Source organism: Sinocyclocheilus rhinocerous, unplaced genomic scaffold (genome assembly GCF_001515625.1).
Source record: "Sinocyclocheilus rhinocerous isolate Xijiao unplaced genomic scaffold, SAMN03320098_v1.1 scaffold1065, whole genome shotgun sequence".
Lineage (NCBI taxonomy): Eukaryota > Metazoa > Chordata > Actinopteri > Cypriniformes > Cyprinidae > Sinocyclocheilus > Sinocyclocheilus rhinocerous.
In genome coordinates, this window is record NW_015628720.1 from 423,903 (window position 1) to 445,030 (window position 21,128).

General features: G+C 37.8%; 1 protein-coding gene across 1 annotated transcript in view; it reads left to right on the forward strand.

The window, feature by feature from the left end:
- Positions 1–9,641: 9,641 nt before the first annotated feature.
- crispld2 (cysteine-rich secretory protein LCCL domain containing 2) overlaps positions 9,642–21,128 on the forward strand; it is a 21,285-nt gene continuing 9,798 nt past the window's right edge. The window contains exons 1-5 of the mRNA XM_016550083.1: positions 9,642–10,064; positions 13,120–13,238; positions 14,368–14,500; positions 19,887–20,002; positions 20,794–20,894. Coding sequence (XP_016405569.1) covers positions 9,810–10,064; positions 13,120–13,238; positions 14,368–14,500; positions 19,887–20,002; positions 20,794–20,894 — 724 coding nt within the window. The 5' untranslated portion in view covers positions 9,642–9,809. The remainder of the gene's footprint in view (positions 10,065–13,119; positions 13,239–14,367; positions 14,501–19,886; positions 20,003–20,793; positions 20,895–21,128) is intronic.

The window sequence follows — 21,128 nt, forward strand, 5'->3', positions numbered from 1 at the left end:
TGTTGTTTTAGTATCATTAGGGGCTTTCGCTCTGGGTGGTGATAGGAACTGAACTACATTTCACCCTAGGGCTGTTTTCTTAGTTGCATTCGCACCGCTGGTAGGAATACTGAAGTGACGTCATTTAAGCGCAACATTCAGCTACGTCAACAATTGGAGGATGGAGGATGGGGAAATCACCATCTATCGCTGTTTCCATGTTTGTGTTTACACATCTTTTTAAAAATGGCGGGTGCAGGTGTTACGTATGGCATGTGTTCAGCCGATCAACATACGTTTGTATCGCTGGTACTTCCTGTTGTGCTGGGTTAGACACTACTCTGAATTTAGTCCCAAAAGGCGTTGCTATAAAATCAAGTTCCTAAGGTGTGAATGTGCCAAAAAGTGGGTACTTCCTCCAATAGTTACAGGAACTGTGAAAATGTTCCTCCAACGTGAAAGCCCCTATTGAGATACTATTAGTTTTTATTAATAAATAAAAGTATTTTTATTAGTGCTGTCAAATGATTAATCGCATCCGAAATAGAAGTTTTTGTTTGCATAATATATGTGTGTGCTGTGTATATTTATGTATATATAAATACAAACACATGCATGTATATATTTAAGAAAAATGTTTTTTTTATATATTTTAAATATTAAATAAGTTTTTTTTTTTATTGAAGAATTTTCATTTCAGATTGAATTCAATTATGTAAACCATTTTTATAGTTCAAGTTAACAATAACAGCAGTTCAAAATACATATTTTTCTGAGCCGACCATGTGAATGTCAAAAGGCAGCAGGTAGGCAAAAAAAAAAAAAAAGCCGGTTCCATGTGAATGTCAAAAGGCAGCAGGTAGGCAAAAAAAAAAAAAAAGTCGGTTTAATGTTTTTAAAGGAATAGTCGACCCAGAAATATAAATTCTGGCATCAGTTACCCTCGTGTCATTCCAAACATGTATGCATTTTTTTCCCCTTCTGCTGCTAAACACAAACAAAGATATTTTGAATAATGGTGATGATAACCAAACCGTTTTGGTTCCCATTGACTTCTATTGTATTTCAATGGAAGTCATTGGGAACTGAAACTGTTTAGTTACCAACATTTTTGGTTGGACTCTCTCTTTAAGAGCCCTAAAAAAAGTATCAGGCAGTGATGAAACATCTGCTTAAATAGAATAAAATATTTGCTACTTATTTATTGCTTATAAGTTATTTTAAAAGAATACATGGCTAATTTTGAATGCACATCAATGGAGAAAGATGATTTTTGTCCTCAAAATGGCATAGTTGCAGCATCTCCCAGCAGGGTCTGACTGGACCGTACCGTTATACCATTGCCCAATACTAACTGGATTTAATAACTAATGTGGTCATGGGACAGTCCTTGCTTTCAGCCTCCATTGCTCCTTTTTTAGCTGCTTTTCTATCTTGTGAAATGCATCTGTTGTAGTCTTTCTGTTGTAATCTGTTGTAGGTTTTCTTCCTATCTCACTACTTACTGAGAGGGTCTCCAAACTTTACTGTTGAATCACCAAGGGACGCAAATAAACATTGTAGGGCAATGCAGCTCTCACCAAATAAACAACTGAGCATGAGGCTGAGGTAAAAATCACTTACTCTGCCTTTAAATGTCAGAAAACGGTACATTCAGTTCACACTAAAGTATATTTTTTTAAAGTATACTATTTCCATTATAAGTGCTCTTTTTAAAAGTATGCTGAAGTCCTATTTCCACAAGGCACATTTTAACAACATTAAACATAATATACTTTAATTTTTTTACATAGTATTATCTAAGAAGATAACGTGATTATTTTTAATCTTTTAATTCTTGTGCCGTGCATTATGGGATACAGTAACCACCACAGCTGTGTATAGTGTTCTGGCAAATGCATGTATTCTATGCATACAGAAAACTAGCGTACTAAGTACAATATATTGTATACACATCATATTCTACTGCACAACTACTAATATGGTAGTATGCTTTACTAAACGAAGCCACAGTCCCAATACAAATTAACACTCAACCACGTTCGCCAAGGGAGTTGTTGAAATTCTGCCTGAATATATAAATTGCTGAATCATGCGTCAGCGTAACTGAAACCAATCATACACAGTTATTGTGTTTATGCTCCTGAAAGCCAATAAAACATCTTTATATGTACAATTGTGATGTTGCCATGTGCCATGAATCACAGCTTGATGCAAAGGAGCCAGTACAAACACAATGAAAAGAAAGCACCAAGGACACCCCTTTACAAAGCGTTCGGGTTCGAGTGCCAAAAGAGCAGCCGCTGTGTTTGAACGGTTGACTTTTACTGAACATTTCTCTGGTTACGCAAAAAGTAGTGCGTTGGACCCCGTGTTTCCCCCCTCAGTAAGAAACATTGTTTAATAGGTTAATCTGCTGAGCCTCAAACTCTGCTATATAAACCTGAGATTATGGCTTCCCCTCTCACCGCTGAGCTCTGGGATTGTTGTGCTTGGACTTCAGAGTCACAGCTCAGTTTTCTCATAGAAGAGAAAGTGATTCGAATACACAACGCAGGGAATGAGTCTGGTTTGGAAGAAGGTAACATGCGGCTGCTAGGTCAGCATTACTCTACCGGTCACTTCAGCACTGCTGCACAGAGGCAGATTTTATATGAACAAGACACTAATGGACCAAAATGCAGTTAGTGACTGTGCTGTGTATTATATGGAGTATTTTTCCATGTCGATAGCGTGCCTTCATTTCAATAACCCAATTCATCAACACATTTTTTATGTATGTATATATAGCAACTACACAAAAACATCTTAAAGGGGTCATATGATGCAATTTCAATTTTTCCTTTCTCTTTGGAGTGTTACAAGCTCTTGGTGCATAAAGAAGACCTGTAAAGTTGCAAAGACTAAAGTCTCAAATCCAAAGAAATATTCTTTATAAAAGTTAAGTCAACCACGCCTACCTAAAACGGCTCGTTCTAACACGCCCCCACATATCTACATCACTATGTGGGAAGATTTGCATAACGCCACCCAAATGTTCACGCAAAGAAAGAAGGCGTAACTTTTATTCTCGCTGTAGTTTTGTTGTTTCCGCCGCCATGTCGTGAAGGCACTGTGTGCTTCGTTGTGAAAGCGAAACTACTTTGTTTGGCCTTCCAAAAGACGACGATATCACTTCGTCATGCCTGGAGCTGATCTGGGCTGGTCGCTGAGGAAATACTTCAACTTCGCGCTGTGGATCGCCGGATCGGCTTTCACCGTGGACGAAGCGGAGTCCAGCCCGGGGTTGTCACATGTGGTTGCCGCAGGCATCACAGTATGGTAAGGGACGTAACATTTCCGTCACACGCTTGAGGAATTCGGCCAATCACAACGCACTGGATAGCTGGCCAATCACAGCACACCTCGCTTTTCAGACCGATAAGCTTTGTAAAAATCGACGCGTTTCAGAAAGGCGGGGCATAGAGGAGAAACAATAATGTACAGTATGTGGCAAATGTGTTTTTAACCGTAAACCGCATAAACATTTCATTACACCAAATACACAAAATAATGTTCTTTTTAGCAACATCATATGACCCCTTTAACCCTAAAAGCCTGACATATGAAATAAAATACTTTAAAAAAAAAATGCAATTTGCAAAAAAAAATGGGGGAATAATCAATTTGGTGCAGATGCTGATTTTTATGGCCAGAAAGTAAGGTGAAATTTTGATTGTAAATCTTGTAAATCAATATAATATAAATGCATATAAATATAATCTGCCACTTCATATCTCTCAATAATGTCTTAGTAAGTGGGGGCAAAACAACCCTTCCTCAAAGCCTGATGTGTCATATTTGACGATTTAACATGAGTTTCCTAAAACTAAATTATGTCTGGATAATCAAGTAAACCTAAAATAAACCCTTAGGTCCAGTAAGTGTTTATCTTGAAATATTACTAACCATATACCGTAAATGTTTTTCTTACATTTACTTCATAAAAATCAGTAACGATTTCACAGCAAAAAGACTCCACTCCATTATACAATTATACTAAAAGTCAGTTTACTTACTATAAACTATTAATTTGACAACAGAAGGCTGGTGGAAGATTGTGTGCAACATGTTTTTCAGCAAAGTTTTGATCATGTTAAAAAGTTAGAGGCCTACAATTGCGCATAATAATGTGATATATTTGGCTTTATAGGGTTAAGATGTCTTCAAAGCGCATGATGCTTTGGATTCAGAAGTTGTCAGCCAGTTACTAATCCTATTCTGGTTCATATGATCCAAAGTTGCACACCCTTGTGCCAAATATCTAAACCCTATATTGCATGATTGGAGGATGTGAAATATTTGGTGGTGGGCACACATCAAGCAGGTCCATCTGACTCCGCTTTTTCAAACACGCCACAGCAACATCTATTTGTAGTTGAATTCAATGGCAAAAGAACTTCAGAGTGCCAATTAATTGCCATAATTACACTTGTCATCCTTTATTGACATGTTTACTACAAACTAGAGCATACAGGCACAGGCAAGCATAGTATATTTTCATTATGCACACACGTATTCATATTGTAATTTATTAGTCAGTGATGGTTTATGTTTCAACGATGGAATTTTAACAGTAAAACGTGTTTTGCTCGTTTTATATGCTGTAATTTAAAAACCACTAATATGAACAAGTCTGTGTCGACAAGTCATAAAAGCTTTTTTATTTAAGATAAATGCTGATCTTTGGATGTTTCTATTCATCAAAGAATCCTGTAAAAATGTACTAAACCGTTTTAAATGATAATAATAGTAATAAATGTTTATTGAACAGCAAATCAGCATATTAGAATGATTTCTGAAGAATCGTGACACTGAAGACTGGAGTAATGATGCTGAAAATTCAGCTTTGATCACAGGAATAAATTACATTCTTAAAATATACTTAAAAATACATATATATATATATGTATATTACTTGTGTATGCCTATAAGTAAGTTCAAATTAAAATAGACAGGAAGTAACATGACAGAGTACCTAGTTATAACTTGTTATAACTAGCCCCATTCTCCATGTATATTACTGATGACGAAATGACGTATAACCACTATTGTATTGACGGACCTAATGACAAATGTTACAAAACGATAACTCATAGACAAACATCCTGCTGTCGTGAGTTGTTGAGTAATCCTCTGGACGCGTCTCTGGATCTGCTTTGAGATGATTTACGTTCTTTGCGTTTTCATCTCGACATCGTTCGTCAGACCGCCGGAGGTTTTCCAGGAACACAACCTTCTTCAGCCTCCTCCTCCTCTTCTTCACACTCCTCTCCTTGGCTATAAAAGGTGCGGAGCTGCTTCCACAGACTCAGTCCGAGTCACCAGCTACCAGACAGAGTCCACTACTCACACTTGTTTGACTTTCAAGGAACATACTCCAGCCGCGAGACACTGAGCTGCAGCAGCCTCTGGGATAGCTCGGGGAGAAGACGCAAACTAGGTAAGATGTGTCTCTGACAGTGTATTATATGGAAGTTAAATTAATAATATGCATTGATAAACTGATGCATTTAGTCAATTAAAGTTGGATGTGCAGCATCGGGAGGAGAAGCTTTTTTCCTCCTTTTTTGGTAATGATCCATTAATAGAGTGTAGAATCTAATGCGCATTAATCTGTACATCAGTTTGAGAGCAATATGCATTATGGGCATCATTTTGAACATTAGTTGCACTCATTGTCAGTTGGGAAATGTGCATTTGGTTGAACTGTCATGCTTCATCTTATTCCATTTCAAACTTTAATGCTTGTGAAAAGCACAGTGTTCAAAACCAACCAGCATTTAGCCATATAAAGTGCAGATGGACCACCTGGCAATGTTTTGGCTCGTGTTGATGTGGACCAGGTGCCCGGCTGGCGTTTTCCTGGCTGCTTGGTCTGTCATGGTAGTATAAAATTCAGGAGAGAGATGAGACGGCACTGAATGTGAACTAGAAAGAGAGAGAGAGCAGCAGCTGGAATTGAAGGGGTGCCTGTGTTTACTCAGACCGGTGTTGGATGTCAAGGCTCTGCAGAGAGAGTCAGAGAGAGGGAGAAGTAATTACAGAGCCATGAGAGAAAGATTTGGATTATTGTAGGTCCATGATGTTTCTGGAGTTTAACGTTTGGCTCTTCGGCGGTTAGGTGTTTGGGCTAGAAGTGGCCACTATTGTCATTCACTAAATAACTCTAATTCACTTGCTCTTCGCTTCCATTCTCGCACGCTTTTTGCGGCAGCTGGAATTGAAGGGGTGCCTGTGTTTACTCAGACCGGTGTTGGATGTCAAGGCTCTGCAGAGAGAGTCAGAGAGAGGGAGAAGTAATTACAGAGCCATGAGAGAAAGATTTGGATTATTGTAGGTCCATGATGTTTCTGGAGTTTAACGTTTGGCTCTTCGGCGGTTAGGTGTTTGGGCTAGAAGTGGCCACTATTGTCATTCACTAAATAACTCTAATTCACTTGCTCTTCGCTTCCATTCTCGCACGCTTTTTGTTCCTGGATAATTCCATTCCCAGAGAAAGTCAGTCCGGGACAGAGAAGGACCTGCTTTGATTAATGTGCGAATGGCACAGCTGCTGAGTGTGCATCTGTTCTGCTAATGAATTATCCATCGTCACCGCAGGAAATGAATGAGTTTGATAAACAAAGTTGAGTTTACGGATAGATTGTGAACCTGCAGAGATCAAAGAGACCTGCTGGTCCATCAAACTGAACAATCTAATCGAAGGAGATCAGGCTTATGGTTTGATCTTTTGAGTAGTAATGAAGATGACAATGGGGATTTGTTATGTGAGGCTTTGATGGTATAATTGTTCTGTATTGATGGGGCCTTTGGCTTGACAACTGATTATGGCATACATTACAATAAAGATTCTTCTAATTGGAGCACAAACTATTCATTTGTTGTGGATCAATGTGGGTCGCTTCATTTCCTCATTGGCGAGTGCTGCTCCAGTGAATATAGATGGCAAATTCCTCTAAACAATTTATGGCAATTCTGCAGGGAGTACAAAAAAGGCAAATTAGAAAAGAATCCTGTAATGCCTATCATATTTCATCTCAATATCATAAGAAACAAATGAGGACTTATATTTTTCTTAAAGAAAATGAAGCCTATTTTAGGACCATTTGTTTTGCATTCCGACTTTATTATTATTAGAAATTATAATGAAGTAAATAATTAAATAAGTAAATAATTTAATTAATTATTAATTAATTTAGCACAGTTCTCTTTGCTGTAATGTGGAAAAACATGTATAACATCTGAATAATCATGATATTATCTGTTGTATTTGTAAATGTACTTTATGGTGATTTAAAAAAATTTTTTATTTCAATATTTGTACTGTAACATAGTGATACAGTAAACATTTGTTATTGCAGTAAAAAAAACCCCACTTTAATTCATGGATAAAACACGATTTTGATATTTTTACTGTAATATAGTTATATAGTTACATTTGTATGTGTTACAGTAAAGATGATAACCACTTTAAGTTATGAACATTTAAATAAATAAAAAAACTTTCATTATTTTTACTGTAACAGTGACAATTTATTTTTTAGGGATTACAGTAAAGATAATCAGCACATTAATTAAAAAACATTGTATTTCAATTCTTTCACAGTAATAAAGTGATTCAGTTACATTTTTAGGTATTACAGTAAAGATAATAACCATTTTAATTTATGCTCATTTAAAAAACATTGTAGTTCAGTATTTTTACAGTAATAAAGTGATAGTTACATTTTTAACTATTAATCACTTTAATTTGTTAATTTTATTTAAAAACTTTATTTCAATATTTTTACAGTGGTATAGTGACGTTTTTAGGTATTAAAGAAAAGATAACCACTTTAATTTATGCTCTTTTAAATTGAAAACATTGTATATCAGTATTTTTACTGCAGTAGTGATACAGTTAATATGATTAGGTATTACAGTAAAATTAGAAAATAAATTCGGGAAGGAATGTTCTCAACTGTCATGAAAGTAATATCCCAATTAATCTTGTTTTTCTTAAAATTGTGCTTGCTTTACGCAAAATTACTTATTTTGGGGTGAAATGTAACACAAGCATTAGGATAAGCATTAGTTTAAGCAAAGAAGCAGTTGCTGCACTACATGGATGGATGCCTCTCATGTCGTTCCAGAACAGCAACCCTCTATGATTGTTGTTATTGGATTCTGTTTGTGTTCATATATTTGTGGTTTATGTTTAGTCAGGATGCAATAAGAGAGACTAATGAAACCAATTTAGCAAATTCCTATTTGAAGCACTGATTTCTCTTTGTGTGTAAACACATGGACGTGTGTTTACTATCCAGCGCTTGCTCCGACAACTTTCCCAACGCTTGTCCTCATGGAAACCATATTTCTTTCCAGATTTTTCAGAATAGAGCCCTGAAGACACGCTCACACAAGGCAGTCTACTGTACTCCGACCCTGAAAGCATCACCGCTGCCATGCACAGGCTTGTTTCCATTGCCCTGCTATTCCTGGGTGCCAGTTTGGCTGCTTCCCTCTTCCTTCCTGACTCTCTGGAGCTGAGGCAACTGATGCAACGCTACCAGGACGAGCTGGAGCCCAACGACACAAAAGCTGATGCGCCTTTACGCACTCGCAGAGCCATCAGGTGGTCAGACAGAGAGGAGATCCTGCAACTGCACAACAAGCTGAGAGGAGAGGTGTACCCGACCGCCTCCAACATGGAGTACATGGTGAGAATGGAACACAGTTTGAGTCATTTTACGCTCACACCAACTTTTTTATGATTTATTGTAATATTGAGGGTCTGTATAGAGACTCTAAAATGAACTGAGCTGATAACCACTTTAAGTTATGAACATTTAAATAAATAAAAAAACTTTCATTATTTTTACTGTAACAGTGACAATTTATTTTTTAGGGATTACAGTAAAGATAAATCAGCACATTAATTAAAAAACATTGTATTTCAATTCTTTCACAGTAATAAAGTGATTCAGTTACATTTTTAGGTATTACAGTAAAGATAATAACCATTTTAATTTATGCTCATTTAAAAAACATTGTAGTTCAGTATTTTTACAGTAATAAAGTGATAGTTACATTTTTAACTATTAATCACTTTAATTTGTTAATTTTATTTAAAAACTTTATTTCAATATTTTTACAGTGGTATAGTGACGTTTTTAGGTATTAAAGAAAAGATAACCACTTTAATTTATGCTCTTTTAAATTGAAAACATTGTATATCAGTATTTTTACTGCAGTAGTGATACAGTTAATATGATTAGGTATTACAGTAAAATTAGAAAATAAATTCGGGAAGGAATGTTCTCAACTGTCATGAAAGTAATATCCCAATTAATCTTGTTTTTCTTAAAATTGTGCTTGCTTTACGCAAAATTACTTATTTTGGGGTGAAATGTAACACAAGCATTAGGATAAGCATTAGTTTAAGCAAAGAAGCAGTTGCTGCACTACATGGATGGATGCCTCTCATGTCGTTCCAGAACAGCAACCCTCTATGATTGTTGTTATTGGATTCTGTTTGTGTTCATATATTTGTGGTTTATGTTTAGTCAGGATGCAATAAGAGAGACTAATGAAACCAATTTAGCAAATTCCTATTTGAAGCACTGATTTCTCTTTGTGTGTAAACACATGGACGTGTGTTTACTATCCAGCGTTTGCTCCGACAACTTTCCCAACGCTTGTCCTCATGGAAACCATATTTCTTTCCAGATTTTTCAGAATAGAGCCCTGAAGACACGCTCACACAAGGCAGTCTACTGTACTCCGACCCTGAAAGCATCACCGCTGCCATGCACAGGCTTGTTTCCATTGCCCTGCTATTCCTGGGTGCCAGTTTGGCTGCTTCCCTCTTCCTTCCTGACTCTCTGGAGCTGAGGCAACTGATGCAACGCTACCAGGACGAGCTGGAGCCCAACGACACAAAAGCTGATGCGCCTTTACGCACTCGCAGAGCCATCAGGTGGTCAGACAGAGAGGAGATCCTGCAACTGCACAACAAGCTGAGAGGAGAGGTGTACCCGACCGCCTCCAACATGGAGTACATGGTGAGAATGGAACACAGTTTGAGTCATTTTACGCTCACACCAACTTTTTTATGATTTATTGTAATATTGAGGGTCTGTATAGAGACTCTAAAATGAACTGAGCTGAAAACTCAGGAGATTCTGTTCCAAAACCTAGAGAGTTGCCTTCATAGAAAGCATTTTAGGCCATCAAAAGTGTGCTGCAGACACAAAGACTGTTTCAAAAAGTAGGGAATAAAGTTATGTTGATTTCTAAGATCTTATTTAAGTTTAAAATGCTGAAGGAAAGTTTACGATGCGACAAGCTGAAATTTTCCACACAAGATGGCAAATAAATCGAGAGAATTACTGATTACAAATACAAAAATAATCATTCAATACCAAAAAGTATCAAATTCAATCTATTTAAAAATGCATTACTCTTTCCAATGTTTTGTGTGTGCTATGTATTCCTTTATGAAAAAGTACACTTTAGCATACCTTTTAAAAAGTATTTATTATGGAAAATAATATACATTAAAAGAATATACTTAAGTTAAATGAATGGAATGTTTTTAGACGCTTAAATACGTTAATTGCAATTAAATGAAAATGTATTATAGTTTAAATTTATATTCTCTTGAAAGGTGCATGTCATTTATTTTAAAATATTTGTAATTACAAATTTGATGAAATTCCAATTTAGTGCATTTAAAATATATTTACTTTAAATGTAAAAATGAATACGCACCACACACTACAGTTGAAATTCAAATCAAGTACTTTGCTTTAGTATGTTAGTCAACACATTAAATTATTAAAACATAATGATTTAAAATGCACTTTAAAATAAAATGTTTAATTTATTATTACTTTATTACAAAGTGCACTTTTAAAAAGTGTACTTAAGTGTGTTAGGAGTCGGTAATGAAAGTATACTCTTTTTTACACTTTACACTTAAGTGACCTTTTATTTTATTAATATTATCTGCAAATATAGCTTTTTAAAAAACGCTTATGATTTGAAGTGTACATTCAATACAATTAAGCACACTTCTTTTTCACAAGGTTTGTTATGCTTATTAGATTATAACACTGTTAGCTTAGCAACATGCAGGCATTAGACTATTGGAATCAGTAGTTTGAAAAAAACAGTAGTTGAATCAGTAGTTTAAAACCAACACTTGTTCTGCATTAATGACCCTGATTTATACTAATTGCATATTGTGTTGGCAGCATTCATCGTTTTTTTTTTCTGCTCCAGTAAATATCTTTAGGTTTGTGTAGGTGCCAAGTACTGGCTTCATTGGAAAAGACATGTTGAGTTTACAAGTGTAATCCTGCCAGCGTGGTGTGGTGCCTTTTTACTGTGGAGACAATTACACTGAGGTTTAGCCGCCTGCTGACGCAGGAACCATGACACTGATAGATAGAGAACAGAGCCAAAGATTAGTGACATTATTACTGGACCAGAGATGAGGCTTCAGTTATGTGACAGAAACGGCAGGTATGCTGCCTTCCTTTTCAAGTGCTAAAGGGATTCCCTTGTGAAAAACAAGTACACTTTAGAATACGTTCAAAAAGAGTACTTATTATGGAAAAGAATATACTGAAGTGCGCACTGAGTGTAATGTTCTTGAACACTTAGTTGCATGTTAATTGAAATTAAATGAAAATGCAAAGTAGTTTAAATTAATATGAAATGCAATTAGTTGAACTTAAGCGTTTTTAACCCACTTAAGTAGGACTTAAGTACATCTACATGTAATTTCATTATTACATCTATTTTCTTGGAAATATGGTTAAGTGTACTGCTGAATGTACTAACAAGCATTTATGGCAAACTAAAATATATTTTAATGCCATTTCTATTAAAACTTGTAAATACTGTATTTAAATATATTTGAAATTAAACATTTGTAATGACAAAGTTGCAATTTAGTACATTTAAAAATTATTTTAAATGTAATATATAATAACACACTACGATTCAAATCAAGTGCTTTAATATGTCAGTCAACACATCAAAATGACACTTTTGACAAAAGATTATTAAAACATAATGATTTAAAATCTACTTTAAAGTAAAACTTTATAATTTTACATTATAGCAAAAACCACTTAATTGTGTTAAGAAACAGTCATGAAAATGTACTCTAAGTACACTTAAGTGGCCTTTTATACATTTTTTTAAAATATGCTTTTATGTTTTGAAGTACACTACAAGTGCACATTCATCACAACTAAGTGCACTTCTTTATAGCTATAGTTATAGTTTACCCAGAAATGACCATTTTGTCATCATTTACTTGACCTGGCAAAAGCTCTTGGTTCAGTTGAGCATAACTGGATACACCTGCATCACTTTCACACATTTGAAGGCCTCAATGGTATTCCATAGCAAGGCATTGTGGGAAATTGAGTTTTTGAGGAAAAAACGTTTTCCGTAGGACTTTTTAAGTAATCATAGGTGTACTAGGGACCTATAGAGAGCACAGTCCTGCTTTATTGCTGTTCCCTGTGTACCTTTGCGTATGGTAATCGAACATGAGTTTAATGTAGTTGGGTTTATGCCTTTGAGAAAGACAGGAGTCTACCACAAGCAGGGGTTTCAGAACCACTGCCAGGCCTCAGCAAACAAGTAAGGGTTTCAGAAATGTGGCTTAGTCCCAAACAGCACCTTCAGAGCTGAGGTTAGAGAATGTGTGAGTGTTTGTACCCATCATGCAGTTGGAAATTTACTGAGAGTTCCTCAGAGGTGAAGAACCCTGTTCTGAGGTGCAAAGTGAGTCCTCCCTCCCTACAGGTGGAGAAAGAAGCTGGGAAATTTGTCTCATTTAACCCTGATTGCTGGGGATTTACTGTGGATGTGAGCCAAACTCTGATGTGCGTGCATGTAGCCAATATTTTAGTTGTATTGGGCCTGATTCCTAGTCCAATAGTGAAGATGAAGAGTCAGAGGAAGGCAAAGGGAATTATCTGGGAATAAAACTCAGCATGTTCAGTGTTTTGTTAAAGTCTCAGTGCAAATATATGGGAATTAAGGACTCTGTGTGTTCTGCTGGGAGCTTGATTTAGTTTGTGTGTGTATGACCAGGTTTGGGACGATGAACTGGAGAAGTCAGCGACCTACTGGGCAGAACAGTGCCAGTGGGAACATGGACCTAAAGACCTACTGATGTCCATCGGGCAGAACCTGGCAGTGCACTGGGGAAGGTATTAGCACAAACACATTTACTAAGACCACATCAGTCTGTTCCTGTAAAGTAACCAGTCGTACATGGTGTTAACAATGCCTTGGGAAACCATGGAAATATTTGGGGATTTTAAAACTGATTTCCAGGCCTAAAAATCTGGAAAAGATATTTTTCTAAAAATATATTTTTTTCTTAAGGCAAGTTATTCATTCAGACATTTTTGTGTTGTATTTCGGAACTTTTGTGTATTTTATCCTTGTACTTTACATTTGCTATTATGCATTTATCCAAAACACCTTAAGTTGCAGTAACTTTTTGTAACACTTCACAGGCAAAAGGTTTCCATTGTCCTTTGTCCGTAGTATAGGAACCCATACCTTTTTTTTTTTTTTTTTTAAATGTGTTTTTGCATAATTTTCATTGTGTTAATTCATACAAAATCAACAATATAGCAATATATGCAATATAGTTTCCCACAAGAAAACAGAACCATTTTACAAGGTGGTGATTTCGTATGAATTCGTAAAATGTGAATTCATTTGTGCAATGATTTTTTTGTGCAAAAAACATTTTGGTCCACCTCTCCCCTAAACATAACTGTCAGTGAAGCTCTGCCCAGATTTAAAAAGTAACTCAAAAGTAACGTAATGCATTACTTTCCATGAAAAGTAACTTAATAGTTACTATTTTAGGGAGTAACGCAATATTGTAATGAATTACTTTTAAAAGTAACTTTCTCCAACACTGTTGGATCAAAAGTATACAGTTTATCAGTTCATGCATTCACTGGGAATTTAAACCCCATTTTCTACTGTTTGAGCTGAAATTAACTTTATTTTCTACTTCAACTATTATGGATAAGCATTTAATCCAGCAAAAATTCACCAAAGTGATCCACAACCAAACACCCAGGTGAATTTCCTATTATTATTTTTTTTATGCTTATTCAGGTATCAAAAGAAATGAAACCTGAATATACAAGTAAATGGCATGGGTTTGACAAATGCTGCTCTTTAAGTTGCTTTGTGTAAAAACATCTACCAAATTAATGAATGTAAATGCATTTTACATATAAAACACTGTGTATGTTACTGTGGTCTGATACAGTATTCATAATTGTATTATTTATTGCATCTCTCTCCTGACAGGTACCGCTCTCCGGCCTACCATGTGCAGGCCTGGTACGACGAGGTGAAGGACTACACCTACCCTTACCCACATGAGTGTAACCCCTGGTGCCCTGAGCGCTGCTCTGGACCCATGTGCACCCACTACACACAAGTGAGTGAGAAAGAGCAGTTTGCTTACAGTTTACATACAATTATCTCTGTGGGACTAAACAACATGACATTGTTTATGGCTTTAAAACCCGCGTGCAAAGGTGTGCATGTGCCAGTTAGCGTTTAGAGTTTAATGAGTTGCATGTGTGGCCTGCATTAAAATAGAAATGCCTTTGAAAGCAGCATATGGACCACTGGTGTTCATTAACCTGACACAAAACAGTGTCATGTAACACATAATGGTCCCAAAATGCATTTAGACATCTGAGCTAGTCTTAAAAATATGTGAATGCCATTGTGTCACATGACAAAATATCAAATCAAATGGTAATTAAAGAAAGGTAGCGCAAAAATGGTTTGTCAGGTATAATTAAATAGTACATACAGTATTTAATATTATTGAATAATATGCAAAATTAAGGGGGAAAAATATTTGGACATTTCCTGGATGTCAAATCTTAGTGGACATGCTATTGGGGAACTGACTCCATCCACTAAAATCACTGTGGGAAAAATTGTAAATTAGAAATTGTTACAGATACCATTTGATTTGATAATTCTTATGTTATAAATGAAGCTTAAAGGTACAGTTCACCCAAATACTTTAATGAAAATACTACTATATTTTTAATATTCTCTCATCATTTTTGTCCACCCCTTAAAGTCCAGTGAGGTTTGTTATTGTGCATCAAGCATGTACTGTATGGTTAAGATTCTTTTTACCATATTTGATGTGCTCTATGTATGCAAATTAATTCTGTTCAACTTATAAAGCGATAGTGTCTGTTCAGAAGACTTGGATTAAACTGCTTGATTCACATGAATCACTTTTATTGTACTTTTCGAAGTGTCAAAGATTTGGTTGCATGGACTTTCAAAGAAGGGACAGAAATCTCTCACGTTTCATTAAAAATATCTTCATTTGCATCTCTATGGGTTTGGAACGACATGAGGGCATGTTGACGATGACAGATTTTTCATTTTTAGGTGAACTGTCCCTTTAAGTGATGTACTTTAGCTTGGGGACCAATTCTCACTCTTAACTACCTATTAACTATGACTTTTGCCTCAATAAACTGCTCATTTGCTGCTTATTAATAGTTAGTAAGGTAGTTGTTAAGTTTACGTATGGGGTGGATTAAGAGATCTAAAATATGGTCATGCAGAATAAGGCATTAATATGTGTTTTATAAGTACTAAAAACAGCAAATATGCTAGTAATATACATTAGTAATTTGCATAATATGCTAATAAGCTACTAGTTAATAGTGAGAATTGGTCCCTAAACTAAAGTGTAATCAAGTGACGAAATACTATTTAGGGCCACTTTAGGTAAACACTAGTAACCCATGGATTTTTGTCGTTCTTTTTTTTGAAAATGGTATTTGAAAAAGTAATGTGGATACTGTCAAAACATATCGAACATGCCAGATCAAACAGATGCAATGCACAAAGAAAAGGAGAGCAGGAACGAGAGACCAACCAAAGTTCAAGAGAGACGACAACAGAGAAAATTGAGGACAAAAGGAGGGGTTGAGCAATAGCCTCACGTCCTCTCAGACTTTACTTTATCGCTGGGATGAGTTTGTGAAAATACACATTCGCTCAGCTCTGAAAGCAGGTCACAAGCATCTGGAAGCCGTTCCCAGACTCCTGAATCATTTTCCTGTTTAACCCGAATTCCTTTGAAGATGCAGAACGCAGAGTCGTAGGGGATCCGTGCCAAATCCGTGCCACGATTCTCCCCGTTTCCCTCCTCTCTCACGTGCTGTATGTGGGAGAACAGGTCTGGAGGTCCCACGACCTTCTCGGTGCCAGACGATCCCTCAGGGTTAAGCTTGAGTTTGTGTTTTTTTGAGACTGATTAGTTTGCTATATCATTGTCCCATGGCCAACACCGTCTGCGGCCTCTGCAGAGGAAGTGCATTCCCGAGGGAGCATTGGAACGCAGAGTCGTAGGGGATCCGCGCCAAATCCGTGCCACGATTCTCCCCGTTTCCCTCCTCTCTCACGTGCTGTATGTGGGAGAACAGGTCTGGAGGCCCCACGACCTTCTCGGTGCCAGACGATCCCTCAGGGTTAAGCTTGAGTTTGTGTTTTTTGAGACTGATTAGTTTGCTGTTTCATTGTCCCATGGCCAACACCGTCTGCGGCCTCTGCAGAGGAAGTGCATTCCTGAGGGAGCATTGAGACGTGCTCCCTCAATTGCGTTCTGCGAGGTTAGATGCAAACCCACTACGGTTTAACTGTAGACTTTACTTTATCGCTGGGATGAGTTTGTGAAAATACACATTCGCTCAGCTCTGAAAGCAGGTCACAAGCATCTGGAAGCCGTTCCCAGACTCCTGAATCATTTTCCTGTTTAACCCGAATTCCTTTGAAGATGCAGAACGCAGAGTCGTAGGGGATCCGCGCCAAATCCGTGCCACGGTTCTCCCCGTTTCCCTCCTCTCTCACGTGCTGTAGAGCAGGTCTGGAGGCTCCACGATCTTCTCGGTGCCAGACGATCCCTCAGGGTTAAGCTTGAGTTTGTGTTTTTTTGAGACTGATTAGTTTGCTATATCATTGTCCCATGGCCAACACCGTCTGCGGCCTCTGCAGAGGAAGTGCATTCCCGAGGGAGCATTGAGACGTGCTCCCTCGATTGCATTCTACGAGGTTATATGCAAACCCACTACGGTTTAATTGTATGTACGAAAAAAAAAAAGTCTGAGTAAGCGCTTCCCTTTCATTTCACAGTCAAATGGTTTGGCTCGTGCTGCACTGCTGCACCCGGTGAACCCTATTGTGCTTAAGCGAATCAGCGAGGGCCTTGACCACAGCTCAATGGTGTGGCATTACTTTGTTTGTGTGGATAAGAGTGGATGAAGGGAAGTTTTTCAGGAAACTGGCCCGGTCACACTTGAGGAGCTTCTCCTTCCGCCCTACAGGGCAGAATGAAAGAGGGCAGTCTCTATTCACAGCCCCCATGGCCCCATCAATCTACTGCTGCTGCCCCAGAACGGAGACCACTTCCTGCAGAGTGGAGGCAATATGGATGTCTTTTTTACGGTTTCGACATCAACAGCAAATGGACCTGCATCTTTCATGCATGCAAAAAGAAAATAGTTTGGCATCATTTTATCTTAGGTGTCTTACTTTGGTCAAAAAAAATATTGTCTGGAACATGATATTGTGTTTATGGTGAATTGACAAACATGTTTGGTGCTATTGAGGAGGGTTAAGGTTAGGCACATGTTTTGTTGTATAGTTAGGTTTAAAGTAGGGTGAGGGGTAGGGGTAGAGTCATCAGTGTAATTAATACAATACATTAATTTATTGTAACAGATCCACAGCTGGTTTTAGCTGGTCTTCCAGCCTGGTCATAGCTGGTTGTAGTTTTTGCAGGCTGACTTTAGAGGGGTTTTGACCACTTCTTTAACTGGTCAGGCTGGGAGAACAGCTGACCAACCAGTTACAAACAGCTGAACATCTTAGCCAAGCTGGGAGTCCAGCATAAACCAGCTAAGACCAGCCAACTAACTTAGGCTAGTCTTTTTTTCTGTGCAGGGATGCTGATATAACATAAGTACAATGTAAACATTTTTATATATACACACAACAAGTGCATTGTATTAGGAAATTGCTGCCTTGTTTCTAGTGTTTTGTGGTTGCCAGTTGATGGAGTTGCTAAGGTGTTCTTGGAGTTTTTAATGCAATGCTAGACAGCTGCTAGAGTGTTATAGATTGTTTCTAAGTGGTTGCTAGGGTGTTCTAGATGGTTTCCAGGTTGTTTCGGAGTGGTTGCTAGAGTGTTATAAATGGTTGCTTACTGGCTCAAGTCAAAAATAGCTTTTACCACATTGCTATACAGTTGCTAGGGTGTTTAAAGTGGTTTCTATGGTGTATCTAGCTGGTTGCTAGGGTGTTCTGGATGGTTGCTTAGTAACTCTATTTGTAGGAGTGTTTCTTATTGCTATACAGTTGCTAGGTCTTTGTAGGTGGTTGCTAGGGTGTTATAGATGGTTTCCAGGTTGTTTCTGAGTGGTTGCTAGGGTGTTATAAATGGTTTCCAGGTTGTTTCTGAGTGATTGCTAGGGTGTTATAAATGGTTGCTTACTGGCTCAAGTCAAAAAGAGCTTTTACCACATTGCTATACAGTTGCTAGGGTGTTTAAAGTGGTTTCTATGGTGTATCTAGCTGGTTGCTAGGTTGTTCTGGATGGTTGCTTAGTATCTCTAGTTGTAGGAGTGTTTCTTATCGCTATACAGTTGCTAGGTCTTTGTAGGTGGTTGCTAAGGTGTTATAGATGGTTTCTAGGGTGTTTCTAAGAGGTTCCTAGGGCGTTATGTATGATTACTTACTGGCTCTAGTCAGGCTCATTGGAAATACGTGCCTCTAAATACATTTCCGCAAAACTGAAAAAAATGTACCTATATGTACAAATCGCTGCAGTTTCTAGAGGCAGTAAACACTAGAGGCAGTAAAACTCCAACAACTTTTATTCCTGATTTACAGGACCAGAGTTTCCATTAAGAAAGCCTAATTTTTGCACAATTACAAGAAGAATATTTTGTTATGACTTCAGAACAATTTTAACATGCTGCGACATTTGAAAACTGATACTTTTGAGCGTTAGCGTCACATTTCCAGCTTCATATGTATGGGTTTTCATATTCAGTAGGTTTGTTCGATAGCTCACGCAGAGTTGCATTTGAGAGGTAAAGAGCTCAGGTACGAACCGTGTGAAACTACGGTTCGACGAAACAGTTCAAACCTGCATATAAGGAAGTTAAAATAGCACAGCTGCATCAATATCATTTTATATATATTATATATTATATATTATATTTATATATATATATTATATCAGTTTCGCATTTGTTAACACTATCGGGTAGGTTTAGGGTTGGGTTTGGTGTAGGGGATATTTCCAACACGATAAAGCTTTAACTTTTAGCGACACTCTCTGGATATTTGAATTCTGAACCGCCGCAATACGTACCTGAAGCAACGTATTAAATACACAGCAATATGTGCCTGTATAAACGTAATAAAAACGTGCCAGGGTCACGTATTGAACTCGTGTTTTAGCACCACTCACTGGACATTTCACTTTGTGTTATGTATTTATAGGCACGTATTTCCAATGCGCCTGGGTTGCAAAAGAGCCTATAGATTTGGCTTGGGTCCATTGTCAGTGTATTGTTCTATGGGACGTTTTGCTCATTTTATCATTATCCTGATGAAAACTATAACTACAAGATTGCTTAGAAAAAAATAACACACTTCTATCAACATTCCAGATGACTTACATGTCAGTATTTTTGAACAAAACCATTATCCTGAGTATAAGCAAGCGCCTTAGCAGACACCATTAATAATAGCATATTTCTCTTCATTTGCAGCTGGTCTGGGCCACGACCAACCGTGTCGGCTGTGCTGTTCACACGTGTCCCCGTATGAACGTATGGGGAGAAATCTGGGAGAATGCCATCTATCTCGTCTGCAACTACTCACCCAAGTAAGACCAGCTCTTTCTGCTGACGTTTATTCACTTAACACCAGATGGCTAATTACTGTTCCTGATGATGAGCCTATGGAACGAAACTTTCTTAAAGCAAAGGTTCCATCCTTCAAAACATGGAGGCTATAAGCAAAGATTCATCCTTAGGAAAATGGAAAAGTAAATGGAGAATTTTAGGAAAGGAAAACATGGGCAGAATATGCTATTCTTTTCCAAGCTAATGATTTAATTTGGCAGCTGGGAATTGTTTTCCTAAATCAGTCTTGAGATCCGTGAGAGTATGTGATAATGTGTTTTGAGCGCTCAGTCAAATGTGCAGATTTTGCAGTCGTTTCCAAACTCATGCTGAACCCGTGCCCTTTTTCTAGGGGGAACTGGATCGGGGAAGCCCCTTACCAACATGGCCGCCCCTGTTCCCAGTGCCCACCAAGCTATTGAGGAAGCTGCAGAGACAACCTCTGCTACAAGGGTGAGCACTGATAGATGAGTGATTATATAGTAACACACGGAAGTCTAAGGCCCCGTCCACACGGAGACGCGTTTAGCTGTATACGCATACATTTTGTATCGTATAGGCGTTTCGTCCACACGGATCCGGCGTTTTGGGAGAGGGCAGAATATGCTATTCTTTTCCAAGCTAATGATTTAATTTGGCAGCTGGGAATTGTTTTCCTAAATCAGTCTTGAGATCCGTGAGAGTATGTGATAATGTGTTTTGAGCGCTCAGTCAAATGTGCAGATTTTGCAGTCGTTTCCAAACTCATGCTGAACCCGTGCCCTTTTTCTAGGGGGAACTGGATCGGGGAAGCCCCTTACCAACATGGCCGCCCCTGTTCCCAGTGCCCACCAAGCTATGGAGGAGGATGCAGAGACAACCTCTGCTACAAGGGTGAGCACTGATAGATGAGTGATTATATAGTAACACACGGAAGTCTAAGGCCCCGTCCACACGGAGACGCGTTTAGCTGTATACGCATACATTTTGTATCGTATAGGCGTTTCGTCCACACGGATCCGGCGTTTTGGGAGAGTGAAACCAATATTTTTTGAAACCGGGTCCCAGAGTGGATAAATCTGAAAACGCCACCCTTGCGTTTTCGTGTGGACAGCGAATCCATATATT